We start from the raw sequence: 12,566 nt of genomic DNA on the forward strand, positions 1-12,566 counted from the left end.
TACATGGCTTTCAATCAATACGGAAATCAAACATTTTATTTATGAAACAAATTTATATGGCTGTCCAGCTCATACATCGCAACTCTAGATGATTTACAGCATTAAAAATCCATAATCTAGAAACTGATCAAAGCTGGGAATATCATTCATTGGAATGCAAAAATGGTAGACTAACTGGAAGGGCTTAAGATGCATCAGATTTGAAAATAATATATAAAATTAATGAGCGTGCGGAATCAGATAGATTAACTAGATTGATCAATGGCAAAAAAGATTCAGAATTTTATAACAGTTGGAAATTATGGTACGATTGGGTCCAGAAAAGGTGGGATAGAATAGATATATGATGTATATATATGATGGCAAGTATGTATGTATAAAGGAATGACTTTATATTTATGGACAATGTACTCACATTACACCATGGTGGCAGGATTGTATATTTCATTTGTGTATTGGTGCATAGAATATATTAATAAAAATTATTAAAAGAAAAAAGATGCATCAGAATGGAAAAGCCAACTTTATAAGTGAAATTTCAAAACATAGTCACGAGGCACATTTGCAATAGGCTCTGTGCACGTGGAGGACAATGTTGTCCATTCTTGCATTCAGGAAATAGTGGGTGGTTTGACATGACAATGGGAACAAGCAGAAAGTATGGATATGGCTTTAGTTGGAATGTCATTGAAACAGTCACATACTTTTCCAAAATTCTCTTCTCCATAGAAGAAAGAATCTGAGTCTCGTGATAACCAAGATCAGACAAACCTTTATGGTGGTTTACGTGATGTTTTTTCTCAAGAAAGTGCTCAGACAAATTTCTCTGAGAGTGACTCAGGAAAGTTGAAGGTGCTAACGCAGATGCTGGCAGCAATTCATGAACGTGGACCTTCAGAAAGGTAGGAAGGCTATTTAAATTGAAAGCACAGTTTGAGTGTGTGTGAATCTTATAGTTTAGTTCTTTTTTCTAAACAAGAGACATCATGTCCCAAAGGTACTTCTTCAAGAGACAACTGGACTTTCTGGTTTTTCTTTCAGAGCTGAAGAAGCTTCTTGGATGAGAAGCGAAACGTCTTCAAAGAAAAACCAGAAAGTCCAGTTGCCTGTTGAAAAAGCACCTTTGAGACAACCATGACCTGGATGACTGAGAATCTCCATAGACAAGAGACATCATGGCTTCTAATTTAGTTCTTAGCTATTGTATTAACCATCTTTAGTGCTATGGACCTTGGTAGTCATTGCTCTTTCATTTAACCTGATCTCTTCAGAAGACTGAAGTAAATACTCATACCTCTTTTTAGATTTTTGTTCAGGGAACATGAATGAATTTATTCATTAGTTTCCAATTCTCTACATTCTTATCTGATTGTTGTTTGTCAGTGATTTATATATTTATTCTAAATCTATCCCAGGAGAAAACTCAATATTTGCTTGCCAATATTTTTCCTGCCAATATGCTATTTTGATGTTGGAGAGCTGATGGCAGAGAAGCAGAGTCGAAAATATTTATTTATTTATTTATTATATTTCTATACCGCCTTTCTCCCGTAGGACTCAAGGCGGTGTACAGTCAAGAAAAATATAGACACACATTAAAATTATTACTTAGTTTGGTCAATTAAATAAAACCCAGAATTAGATAACATTAGAAAATATAGCCACTGACAATTCATTAATAATAAACCATGCATAGAGATATGAAATACAAACATATTATGTTTGTGCTTAATAACTTTAACAAACATTGTAGGTGGAGTAATGATATATAGCTGAAAATGTGAAATTTATATATGTGAAAATTCCATATATAAATATAAGCTACCTTCCTTTTAATAATTAACTATGGCATTTTCCAACAAATTCTTTCTCTAAAACACAATTTCTTTTTTCTGGCCTAATCTCATGTAAGATCAAATAAAGGTTGGTTTCACATAGGCTTCCTGGTGGAACAGATATTCTTCCTTATAGAAATGAAAGCCGAAATATCCTCCCTGCTTCATGTCTATCACAACAGACATGTGCTGTATCTGTGCTATCTTCTCAGGTCTCTGCCTATTTCACTGTAGTGGGACTTGCCTTCTGCCCAAACATATGGTTTCCCACTGGCCTTCTAATACCCTTAGCCTATCATTTCACTAAGGCACTATTGCTATACATCCTTGGTTTACTGACATCTTCTTTTTGTTTGAAGTCCTTCATATGAATAAATAACAAGTACACAAAACTTACATGGCACATTTTCCTCTTAGCACAATCTCTTATATAATAATTGACAATTGACACTATAAATTTGGGTCCATAATTCAGTTGGTACCATTAGTTCCTATCAGAGAACTGAAAATTTTGTTTATTGTATTATAAGATGCAAACCAAACTAGTATTAAAATAATTTTGTTCCATCAACATAGATGGAATTTGTTAATAACCAGTTTTTTCTATTCCATGCTTGCAGAGTCGTTGTGGTATCTAACTATACACAGACGTTAAATATATTACAAGAAGTATGCCAACGATCTGGATATCCCTATACTAGACTTGATGGCAGCACCCCCGTCTCCCAGAGGCAACAGATTGTTGATAGTTTTAATAGTAAATTTTGCCCAGCCTTCATCTTTCTATTAAGTTCAAAGGCTGGTGGTGTAGGTTTGAACCTTGTTGGAGCATCTCATTTAATCCTGTATGATATTGACTGGAATCCAGCAACTGATATTCAGGTTTGTTACATTCTTTAATATTGGGACTGCAGAGCATCAATCAGAATTAACTGAAGTCCTTTTAATGATTTAAACCTATTTAACTGAGTATATTTTTAAAAGCCAATGTGAGTGAAATGGCAGGGGTTGACTTCTTAGAAAGAAAAATTACATTTATTTATTTATTATTTATTTATTAGTCCAATTTATATGCCATCCTTCTCCGTAGACTCAGGGCGGCTTACAATGCATTATAGCAATAGCCTACATACTTTTTTGTATATACCTGCTTATTAGGGCTTTTGCCCCCCCCCCCCCCCCAAGGGGTGTTGTTCTATACAAAGTTGGCTTATTGCCCCCACAATCCAGGTCCTCAATTTACCTACCTTGAAAGGATGGAAGGCTGAATCAACCTTGAGCCTGGTGAGATTCGAACTTGCACTAATTGCAGGCAGCTGGCAGCTAAGTCCTAGCACTTAACAGCATTTTAGTCCGCTGCACCACTGAGGCTACATACAGGATGCTCAATGTTTTGTTCAGTCAGTCAAGCTTTTGTCAATGTGTTTTTGACACATTGTCATGGAGGACCATCTACGTGGTTCAAGATTGACCTGATGTCACGTAATTAGTCAATCAGTCAAAAACTTGCCAAAAATTTCATTTGTTTCTTCATGAACTCATCCATAGTAAAACAGGAGCTTGGTTGTAGCCAGATTTTTAGAAACAAAATTAAATAAGCAGACATAGTGAAATAACATTGCCAAGCATATTAGCTGGAAGGCCTTATCCATCATTTTTATTGTCTCATTCTGTCTTGCAGGCAATGGCCAGAGTGTGGAGAGATGGGCAGAGGCATACAGTTCATATTTACAGACTACTCACTACAGGTCTGCAATATCATAGTTACAATGCTTTTTTAAACCCCATTGGTTAGTACCAATGGCTTTGACCATTCTTGAATTTATGCTTCTTGCCTATTTCTGGTTATTATTTTCAGGAAGTGAATGAACGTTTGCTTTCTTCAATGCAGGCACAATAGAGGAGAAAATCTATCAGAGACAAATCAGCAAGCAAGCTCTCTCTGGAGCAGTTGTAGACTTTTCCAAGGGATCTGACCATATCCGTTTTTCTGTCGAAGAACTTAGAAACCTCTTTACATTGCATGAAGATTCCAATTGTGTGACCCATGATTTGCTGGAGTGTAACTGTATGGGAAAGAAAGATAATCAAGGTGACCTTTTCTGAGTGGCTCCTGCCTTATTTCATACATGGGATAGTATTCAAGGTGTTGGTGTTGGTTATTACCTTTAAAGCCCTACATGGCTCAGGGCCAGGTTATCTTCGAGACCGCCTTCTGCCGCATAGCTCCCAGTGACCAGTAAGATCCCACAGAGTTGGTCTCCTCCGAGTCCCGTCAGCTAAACAATGCCGGCTGGCAGGCCCACGGGGGAGGGCCTTCTCTGTGGCTGCCCCAACTCTCTGGAACCAGTTACCTCCTGAGGTCCAGACCATCCCCACCCTATTGGCCTTCCGAAAAGCGGTGAAGACCTGGCTTTTCCGGCAGGCCTGGGGCCGTTGATCTCGCTCTTGTGATCTGGTGAGATACGGCCATGAATGGCGTGAATGAGTTTTTAATGTTTTTAATTTTTAAATGTTTTTTTATAATGATTTTTTAAAATGTATTGTGAGCCGCCCTGAGTCATCAGAGAGAGGCGGTATATAAATTGAATTAATTAAATTAAATTAAAACTGTGCTTCCCCCCACTTTCAAATTGCAAACTGATTGCTTGCAAAAGGGTCAAAAAAGTTTGCTGATGATGGCCACAACTCTGCAGTCAAAGCTGCTATGCATATAAAAAAGGGGGGGAGCTTTGATTGCATGGTTGTGGCTGCCCCCTTGCCGTTTTTGACCTCCCACCCACCTTGCAGGCACCCCTGTTGCAGAAGCCAGGATTGGTGGATTTGGTGAGCAATTTTATGATGTCAGTATATTGTTTCTTTATGGAGAGCTGAAACTTGAAGCCTATGTCATTCTGTGCAAATTTTTTAACTTGGTTATAATTATAGATACAGATTCAGGTCAGTTAAAAGAATATATTTCTTCATATTGTAGTTAGGTAAATGATGAATTGGTTGTACCAAGTATAATGGCAGCCAGTCGTCAGGACAAAATAAGAGTCAGTAGCCATGTTACAGGCAGCAACTGCACTTTCAAAAGTTTTCAGATGCCAAGGTCTACCTTACTTATTACTGAGCCCCCAAAACTTAGAAAGCCTGGCCACTGTTACTCATCATGCAATCTTGAGTTTTAGAGCTAGAAAACAGTGAGACCCTTCTCTGTTTCAAAGGGGGATTAACAAAGTTGTGAAAAATAAGCAATCAGAAGTGTCTGATGTCTACTAGATACATTACAGTGGTCAGTTGATAAGGTTGCAGGGGGAAAAAAATGGGAGAGGATGGTTATCTTTTGTTAACCACTCTGGGAAACAGGATGTCAGGTTAGAGGAGAATAATCCAGCAAGTCGCTTCTTAGCCATAGTTTCCTGTTTGTCTCAGGCATCAGTGGAAGGACTTGCCTCCAGAAGTTGTGAATGCTCCAACACGGGATGTTTTAAAGAAGAGATTGGATAACCATTTGTCTGAGATAGTATATGGTTTCCTTGGACTAGAAGACCTCCAAGGTCCCTTCCAACTTTGTTATTCTGTTATTCTGTCATCTAGAGCAGGGGTCAACAATCTTTTGGACCTCAGGGACTACTAAATTCATAATTTTTAAACCCATGGACCAATATGATCTGCCTAATGACTGGATGGGTGGGCGTGGCTAGGTGGTCATGTGACTGGGTGGGTGTAGTCAACTCAATGTCACTCACATCGAGGGGCGCCTCGATCGCCTCTACTCACTCCTCCCCTGCCAACCACTCCTTGACTCCCCACCTGAGCTCCTTAAGGCCCCAACAGGAAGCAGTTGTTGGAGCTAAGCAGCCACTACGAGAAAGAGTTGGCAAAACAGCTGGCTCAGTTCAAATTGGATGTGACCGAGAAGGAGGCTCAGCAGAAGCACCTCACTGAGGACTAGGAGCATAGGCTTTCCAAGCAGAGGGAAGACCTGCGGGAGTGCAAGGCCAGGTACTGGCGCCTGGAGGCTCAGCGGGATGAGATAGTCAGCCAGTTCCAGGCCATGATGCAGTCCCACTGGAACAAGGCCCTCCGGCTCTTCGCCACCGGCAGCACTTCCCTCCAGCCTTTGCCCAAAGCCCCGTACCAGGAGGCTGAAGCAGACCCCAAGTCAGAATTTCTGCCCCCCTCCGACCCACACAAGAAGAACCTGAAGGGGGAGACTCTCTGCAGTAACACAAATGTTCATTGCACGTATCCGGCCCAGGGGCCGTAGAAGACCCCTGATTTAGTGCAACATAAAAAATGCAAATAATTTTTCTGCGGACCACCAGAATTTTCTCGCAGACCACCGGTGGTCCATGGACCACCAGTTGGTGACTGCTGATCTAAAGTACCTGGAGTTCAACCAAGGCATTTTTATAAGCATAAACATCCTTGTTTCAAAATGTTCAAGTAGTGATGAATATTTCTCATCAGCTCATATTTTCTTCCTGTTATTTTTCTTAGGCTGTCCTGCGATCCAAGATGACCAGAGTAGCCAAAATGATGTGAAAGTCAAAAAGTCTCTGACTATGTCACAACTGATGCAATGGAAACACTTTTGTGTGGATCACAAAAATCTCCCTGATCCCTTCCTTGACAGGATAAAAGAGAACCTTACATTCATTTTCCAAAATATAACAAGTTGAGAGCAACTTAGCGTCTTAGTTGCAGTGAGTTTGTATTCATTAGGGTATTATCATTTTAACAGGAGCAGCAGCATTATTAATAATAGGATTACTGAGGATAAAGAGCATATATCAAGGCTGACACTGTATTATTCTTTTAAGCCTTAAAATAAACTGGGGGAAAAATTCTTTGCCACCACTTTTTCTTACAATGTCACATCACTCTAACAACTTTACAATATATTATACTTTAGTCTAACCCATCCAAGATGTTTTCTTCAACTGATGATAAGAACAGAGACAAGGCTTTCTTTCACGGTTATTTTCCTCCATAAATAAATAAGCCTGGATTTGTTCTCAGAATTAGTATGTATTAGTATTAGAAGATATAATTGCATTATTGCAATTATATAGTTATGAGATAATTACAATTTCTAAATAGTGGGAAAGCACGATTTTCTTCCTAGGGGAAGAAACATATCTGCCCGTGTCCCTCTAGCAACTCAGATTTCATCAGATAATATTATAGGCACAAGGAAATTGTTTTCCTGTCATATGGGTTCCTTGAATAACTTGTTTGATGTAATATAAAATTAGTGGCATGATTTTTCTCTTTATTTATTTCTTCATTAGAATTTTTTTCTCCTGTCCTGATGGAATGAATTAATAGCAAATAATGCGTCATTTCCACCCATTGGTTCAATTGCCCAATGCTTAGTCATGGCCTCTAGACACAGTTGAAGTTATTCTCTTGAACTTAGCTTCTTAGTTTTGCTTCTGTTAAATGTATTAGGAAGAAGGCTGTTGCTCAGTAAAAAAAACACAGAGATGTTTGGCCTACAGAAAGCTAACCTCTTTTGGAAAGTGTTTTACACACTCAAGCATCTCTGATTTATGGCTTTGACTCTACAGTGTTACCTTTTTAAATACAGTGACTCTGTTCAGTCTATGCTGAAACCATCAAAATCCATGGGTGGGTGGCATTTACGGGAAAGGATTGTTAGACATCTTAGACAACTCCTGAACTGCTAGTTCTCTCTGATTTATGCTGTTCTGTTCTGTTTTTCCATTTAATATCCTTACGGTACTTTATCCTGGATAAAATAAATCTGTTAAGACAACTGAATATGTGGAGATCGGCAAAGTATGGTTGGGTGAGGAGAAGGTTAAAAATCTACTCTGAAAGGTCTCAGGCACAGGTCCACTCCTGTATTTGTGAAGAATGTGGGGATTTCCCTTTAAGTGTTTATTTCTGTCCAAAGGTTGCTGTAACAGTAGCTGTCATAACATAGGATGCATATTTATAGGATGCAAAACTTGCAAAATTTCAGGCAATTTACATCAGCAGGATATCCACCAATATTTTCCATCTCAAATTTTCTCTACAGTCACTTGGGAATGTAAATCAAAAGTTGTTGAAGTCCTTGTGGTGATTTTCCTTGGAGGAGATACCCTCTTATTACGATTGATCCTAGTTTAGAATATTGCAGTTGGGAGATCTATTTTCCAGCAGCTACGATCACATGGCTATTTTTCCATGAGCAGTTTCACAAAGCAGGACAGCAATGGGCACTCATACCTATCCTAGCCCAATGCTTTTAACTACACATTCAAACTGTGTTTATGCTACTAATAGCATTAAAAAGAACAAGTACATTTGTTGATAATAGTCTTTCAAATGTTACCTGACCAGTTCGTACAAACAGTGCCTCTCCAGTTTATCTAACCTTCTTAATTGAATTAAGTTATATAAGCCAGTGGTGACTGCAAGTAGACTATGTGCAATTAAATATAATAAACAATATTACATTGTTTGTCATAATCATGCCATAAAACTACACTTGCTTCAAAGTGTTCTACTTAAAACTAAGAGATTTAATTAGTTCAAATGTACCATTCAATTAATAAAAACTTGAATTGGAGTTCATGCATGAAGCTAAACCATAACGTGGTTTATTTGGTGAATCCAATTGTTTTCTATACCCATGCATTATTTTATTTATTTAATCAAATGTCTATAGCCACCCATCTCACAAATCTGACTCTGGGAGGCATACCATAAAAAAATTACAGCTTAATGTGTTGCGTGGATCCAGTCAATTGTCAATTATTCATTAAACCCTGTGTAAAGAGACCATTGTTTCTAGTGTGGGAAACAGATCAGAGAGATTTTTACATCTCTGTATACATCTCTGTATACATCTGTATAAGTCTCTGGACTGTATTCTTGAATTAGTTTATAATCTTTCATAGGCTTACTTGAGGGTATATCCTCCTGAAATCATAGGGGGCTGTGTATTATTCCCTTGCAGCATAAACAAAATTATGTAAAAAATACAAAAGAGCCTTGATAGTACAGGGGTTTAGTGCACCCTGTTATTAACACAGCTGCCTGCAATTTCTGCTGGTTCGAATCTCTCCAAGGCTCAAGGTTGACTCAGCCTTCCATCCTTTCTAAGGTAGGTGAAATGAGGACCCAGTTGTGGGGGCAATAAGCTGACTTTGTATAAAATATACAAAAGAATGAAGGCTATTGCTTAACGCATTGTAAGCCACCCTGAGTCTCCGGAGAAGGGCGGCATATAAATAAAAAAAAAAAAAAAAGTAACAAATAACAGGTAAAATATTCCTAAAATAAAAATAAATATATCTAAATCTAAATTAGATGAATGCCATTCATTATACTTCTCCATATTCTGTTCTTACTTCTACCTTGTTCGTAAAATAATTCACACAGTGCCTTTTGTTTTTAAACTTTTTCCTTTTTTTAAAGAAACCTATTGATTTTATGAAATACTAATTTCTCAGTTTTCCCCTCTATCTCTTCATTCTAGCTTTATATACGTGTTGTGCATGTCAGTCCTCATTCATTCGTTCTACGAGACCTTACCTCAACATACTTTTGTGGTGCTCACTCCGTCTTTATATTTAGTCCACACTCATTCAACACTTAGTCTTAAGTAATCTGTCCACACCTTTATGTTTCTCTTGACATGAGACCCGGTGGCGCAGTGGTTAGAATGCAGTAATGCAGGCTACTTCTGACTGACTGCTGCCTGCAATTTGGCAATTCAAATTTTACCAGGCTCAAGGTTGACTCAACCTTCCATCCTTCTGAGGTTGGTAAAAATGAGGACCCAGATTGTTGGGTGCAATATGCTGACTCTGTAAACCGCTTAGAGAGGGCTGTAAAGCGTTGTAAAACAAGTATATAAATCTAAGTGATATTGGTATCTTCCATATGAAAGCTGCAAAGAAGCATGCATTTATACACAGCTGTTCATTACAACAGACTGCTAACCATTACCTTTCAACTACCATTTGGTGTCAGGTCCAAAACCAAGAAAGACATGTGATTCTTCCATGCTGAGTTCTTTATTGTTTCACTGTCACACCTATAGATAAAATCTTACTAAACTGACCACTCCCTCTACTGTCTGCATCTACAATTTACTTTGTGATCTGTTAAGAGGAGTGGGGAAGTGTCTTTACCCTCTTTGTTTCACACAAAATAAATGGACTGAGTTGCCTCTTACTCCTCTGGAATGCATCCTCTCCCTCCAGGGCATCCACAAATTCCTTCCAACATTCTAGCACATCTGCACATATTAAAATCCCTCCATTTGACTTCCAAGGAAGATATGGTAGACTGAAGATGGCTCCCTGAAAAACAGTCAAGGATTAGCAGAATTAAGAGCCAGCAAGTTGATAGACTCTGAAATTTTTTTGGACAGGGAGAGAACTTCTGCTTGCTCACAGTACTAAGTTTGCATACTTCCTTTTCTAGTCACTGGGAAATTGCTTGTTCACTGCTATTTGGTTATTAGGAACCTTTGTACTGACAGGTTTGACTGGGTGAGTTTCCTTCAAACCTTAACAAAATAAGTCTTAATTACAGATTTAAGGCTTACTTTTTTTAAAAAAATAAAAATAGCAAAAGATTGATTAAAACGTTTAATTTCAAAAGTTACAAATGAACTAAGGCTCCAGATAAACTTGAAATAAGATTTTGGAATTAATTTTAAGAATCTTTCCTGTGGAAAATAGCTTTTGTTTTCTTTTTTAAAGATTAGTAAAATGAAGCTTTGAAAATTGGATCCTATTGGAAACACCGAACAGCATTTTTCTTTCAATTTTTTTTGCTTGGTGAATGTTTTTTTTTTATGATTATGATAGACTCCTTCAAACTGAACAGAAACAAATTTCAGAATGACTGTGTCATAGGAATCTTGAGAAACATGAAATTAACTTAATAACTGTAACGCATAATGCTTTTGATGTGTTGCATGAGTTAAGCAGGGCCAGAAGTGTTTTGCTGCTGATCTTTCTTTATACTCAATGTCCGATGCATCTCACTTTAGTTTCCAACACTAATCAGCAAGCATTGGTGGATTCCATCTGCCGTGATGATATCTTTTGATCCATTGTGACAATGTCCTGGTGAAACATTTCACCATGTTCGTAACTGACTGTGCGAGGGGTGGGTTCTACTTACCTTTACTACTGATTTGCAGCGCGCGTGCACACTCTTCTGCACATGCGCAGAAGTGTTTTGATGATGTCAGTGGGCGGAGCCTCCTGCCGGTTTTACTACCGGTTCTATAGAACTGGTGCGAACCGGGGGCAACCGACCACTGGACTGCGCCTAGATTTTTGGGAATGAAATATAATTTTCATAATCCAAACTATTCATTTGTCTCAGTTTCTCTTATTCAGAAAAAAAAAACATTTTTATTAAAACATACTTTTGTGAACTACAGCTCTCTTCATCAGATGTAAGCAATGGCTAGACTGTTTTAAATTGGGGCGAATCCAGGATGGATCCAATCCAGGTTGATTGGTGATTATTATGTATTATGTATGTATGTATTTATAGTCATTCATTCATTCATTCGATTTCTATAGTTATCCATCTTAAGTCAATTGGTATATAGGACTCAGTCCAATTGAAATATTAGACAGTTGACAAGCACCTCATCAATTAACATTGTAACAAATTAAAAATCTATTATGTTTGGTGAAACTGAGAATGCCCAAATCCTATTGATATATACAAGCCTGTGAGTTCATGCTTTTAAAACCTCATTTCCCCAAAACATCAGTTTAGTCATTCTATTCATCGGATAAAATGATTCCTGATTTTTTGCAACCATAGACAAGCGGCTTTTCTTCTAGAGGGACTTCAGAAAAAGTAACTTTTCTCACACTCATGCGTGATTGTAACACACACGTATAAGATTGTCCTATCAAAAAGTCTTGAAAGTTTATTGTTGAGATATATATAGAAGTATTTCGTCCTGTGAAGGTGATTCGTAATTTTAAAAGATCAGACTCGAGGGCTGAAAAAAATTATCGGTAATCCTTTTCCCTAGAGTGACCTGCAGGGGGCAGCAGCAGAGCGTATACCTTATAGTACAAATCTTTCAAGTTTTATTGATTAAAGTTCTAAATGTGTCTATCCTCTGCTATTATTTAAAAATTTAAACAGTTCTCTTCTTAGCTAAGAAACTGCATGCAAGTAGTCAGTTTTGTTTCAACAGAGATGACTTGAATATATCTGAAATTTACTTCTTGCAGACTTGCAGCAACTATTCAGAATAACCCAAGGCTCCTGGTTAAAGAAGATTCGCAAGAGAAGATTTTTCAAAATGAAGGTTTTTTTTCTGCGCTAACCAGATTTATCAAATATTTCCAGGCTATAAAAAACTGGGAAAATCCATAACCTACCTATAGCCTCCAGGTGCCCTTTTTTGCAGTTTGCCACAAGTACTCATAAATCTGTCAATTTAAAGTTATTTCCACAACTGTATTAAATGTGGCAGCTCTGGTCAGGAGAACATTGTGAATCTGTAACTTGGGAGATAGACAATTTGTGGATCCAGGTTTCTGTGCCCTCCTGAAATCTCTTCCCACCTGGAGGCTGTAAATAGGTTATGGATTGTTTTGCAGTTTCTAATGATCTTTGCAGCCACAGTTGCTGAATATTTATTTATTTATTTATTTATTTATTTATTTTGAATTTATATACCGCACCTTCTCCCGAGGGACTCAGGGCGGTGTACAGCCAGATAAAAAACATACA

At 37.9% G+C, this 12,566-nt stretch overlaps 1 protein-coding gene across 1 annotated transcript in view; it reads left to right on the forward strand.

Annotated features, from left to right (window-relative positions):
- RAD54B (RAD54 homolog B) overlaps nt 1-6,505 on the forward strand; it is a 43,078-nt gene extending 36,573 nt beyond the window's left edge. The window contains exons 11-15 of the mRNA XM_070942122.1: nt 730-902; nt 2,456-2,717; nt 3,517-3,583; nt 3,727-3,927; nt 6,324-6,505. Of these exons, the coding sequence (XP_070798223.1) occupies nt 730-902; nt 2,456-2,717; nt 3,517-3,583; nt 3,727-3,927; nt 6,324-6,505 (885 nt within the window). The remainder of the gene's footprint in view (nt 1-729; nt 903-2,455; nt 2,718-3,516; nt 3,584-3,726; nt 3,928-6,323) is intronic.
- Nucleotides 6,506-12,566: the final 6,061 nt, after the last annotated feature.

Source organism: Pituophis catenifer, unplaced genomic scaffold (genome assembly GCF_029215685.1).
Source record: "Pituophis catenifer annectens isolate HBS135680 unplaced genomic scaffold, rPitCat1.0.hap2 SCAF_3, whole genome shotgun sequence".
Classification (NCBI taxonomy): Eukaryota; Metazoa; Chordata; class Lepidosauria; order Squamata; family Colubridae; genus Pituophis; species Pituophis catenifer.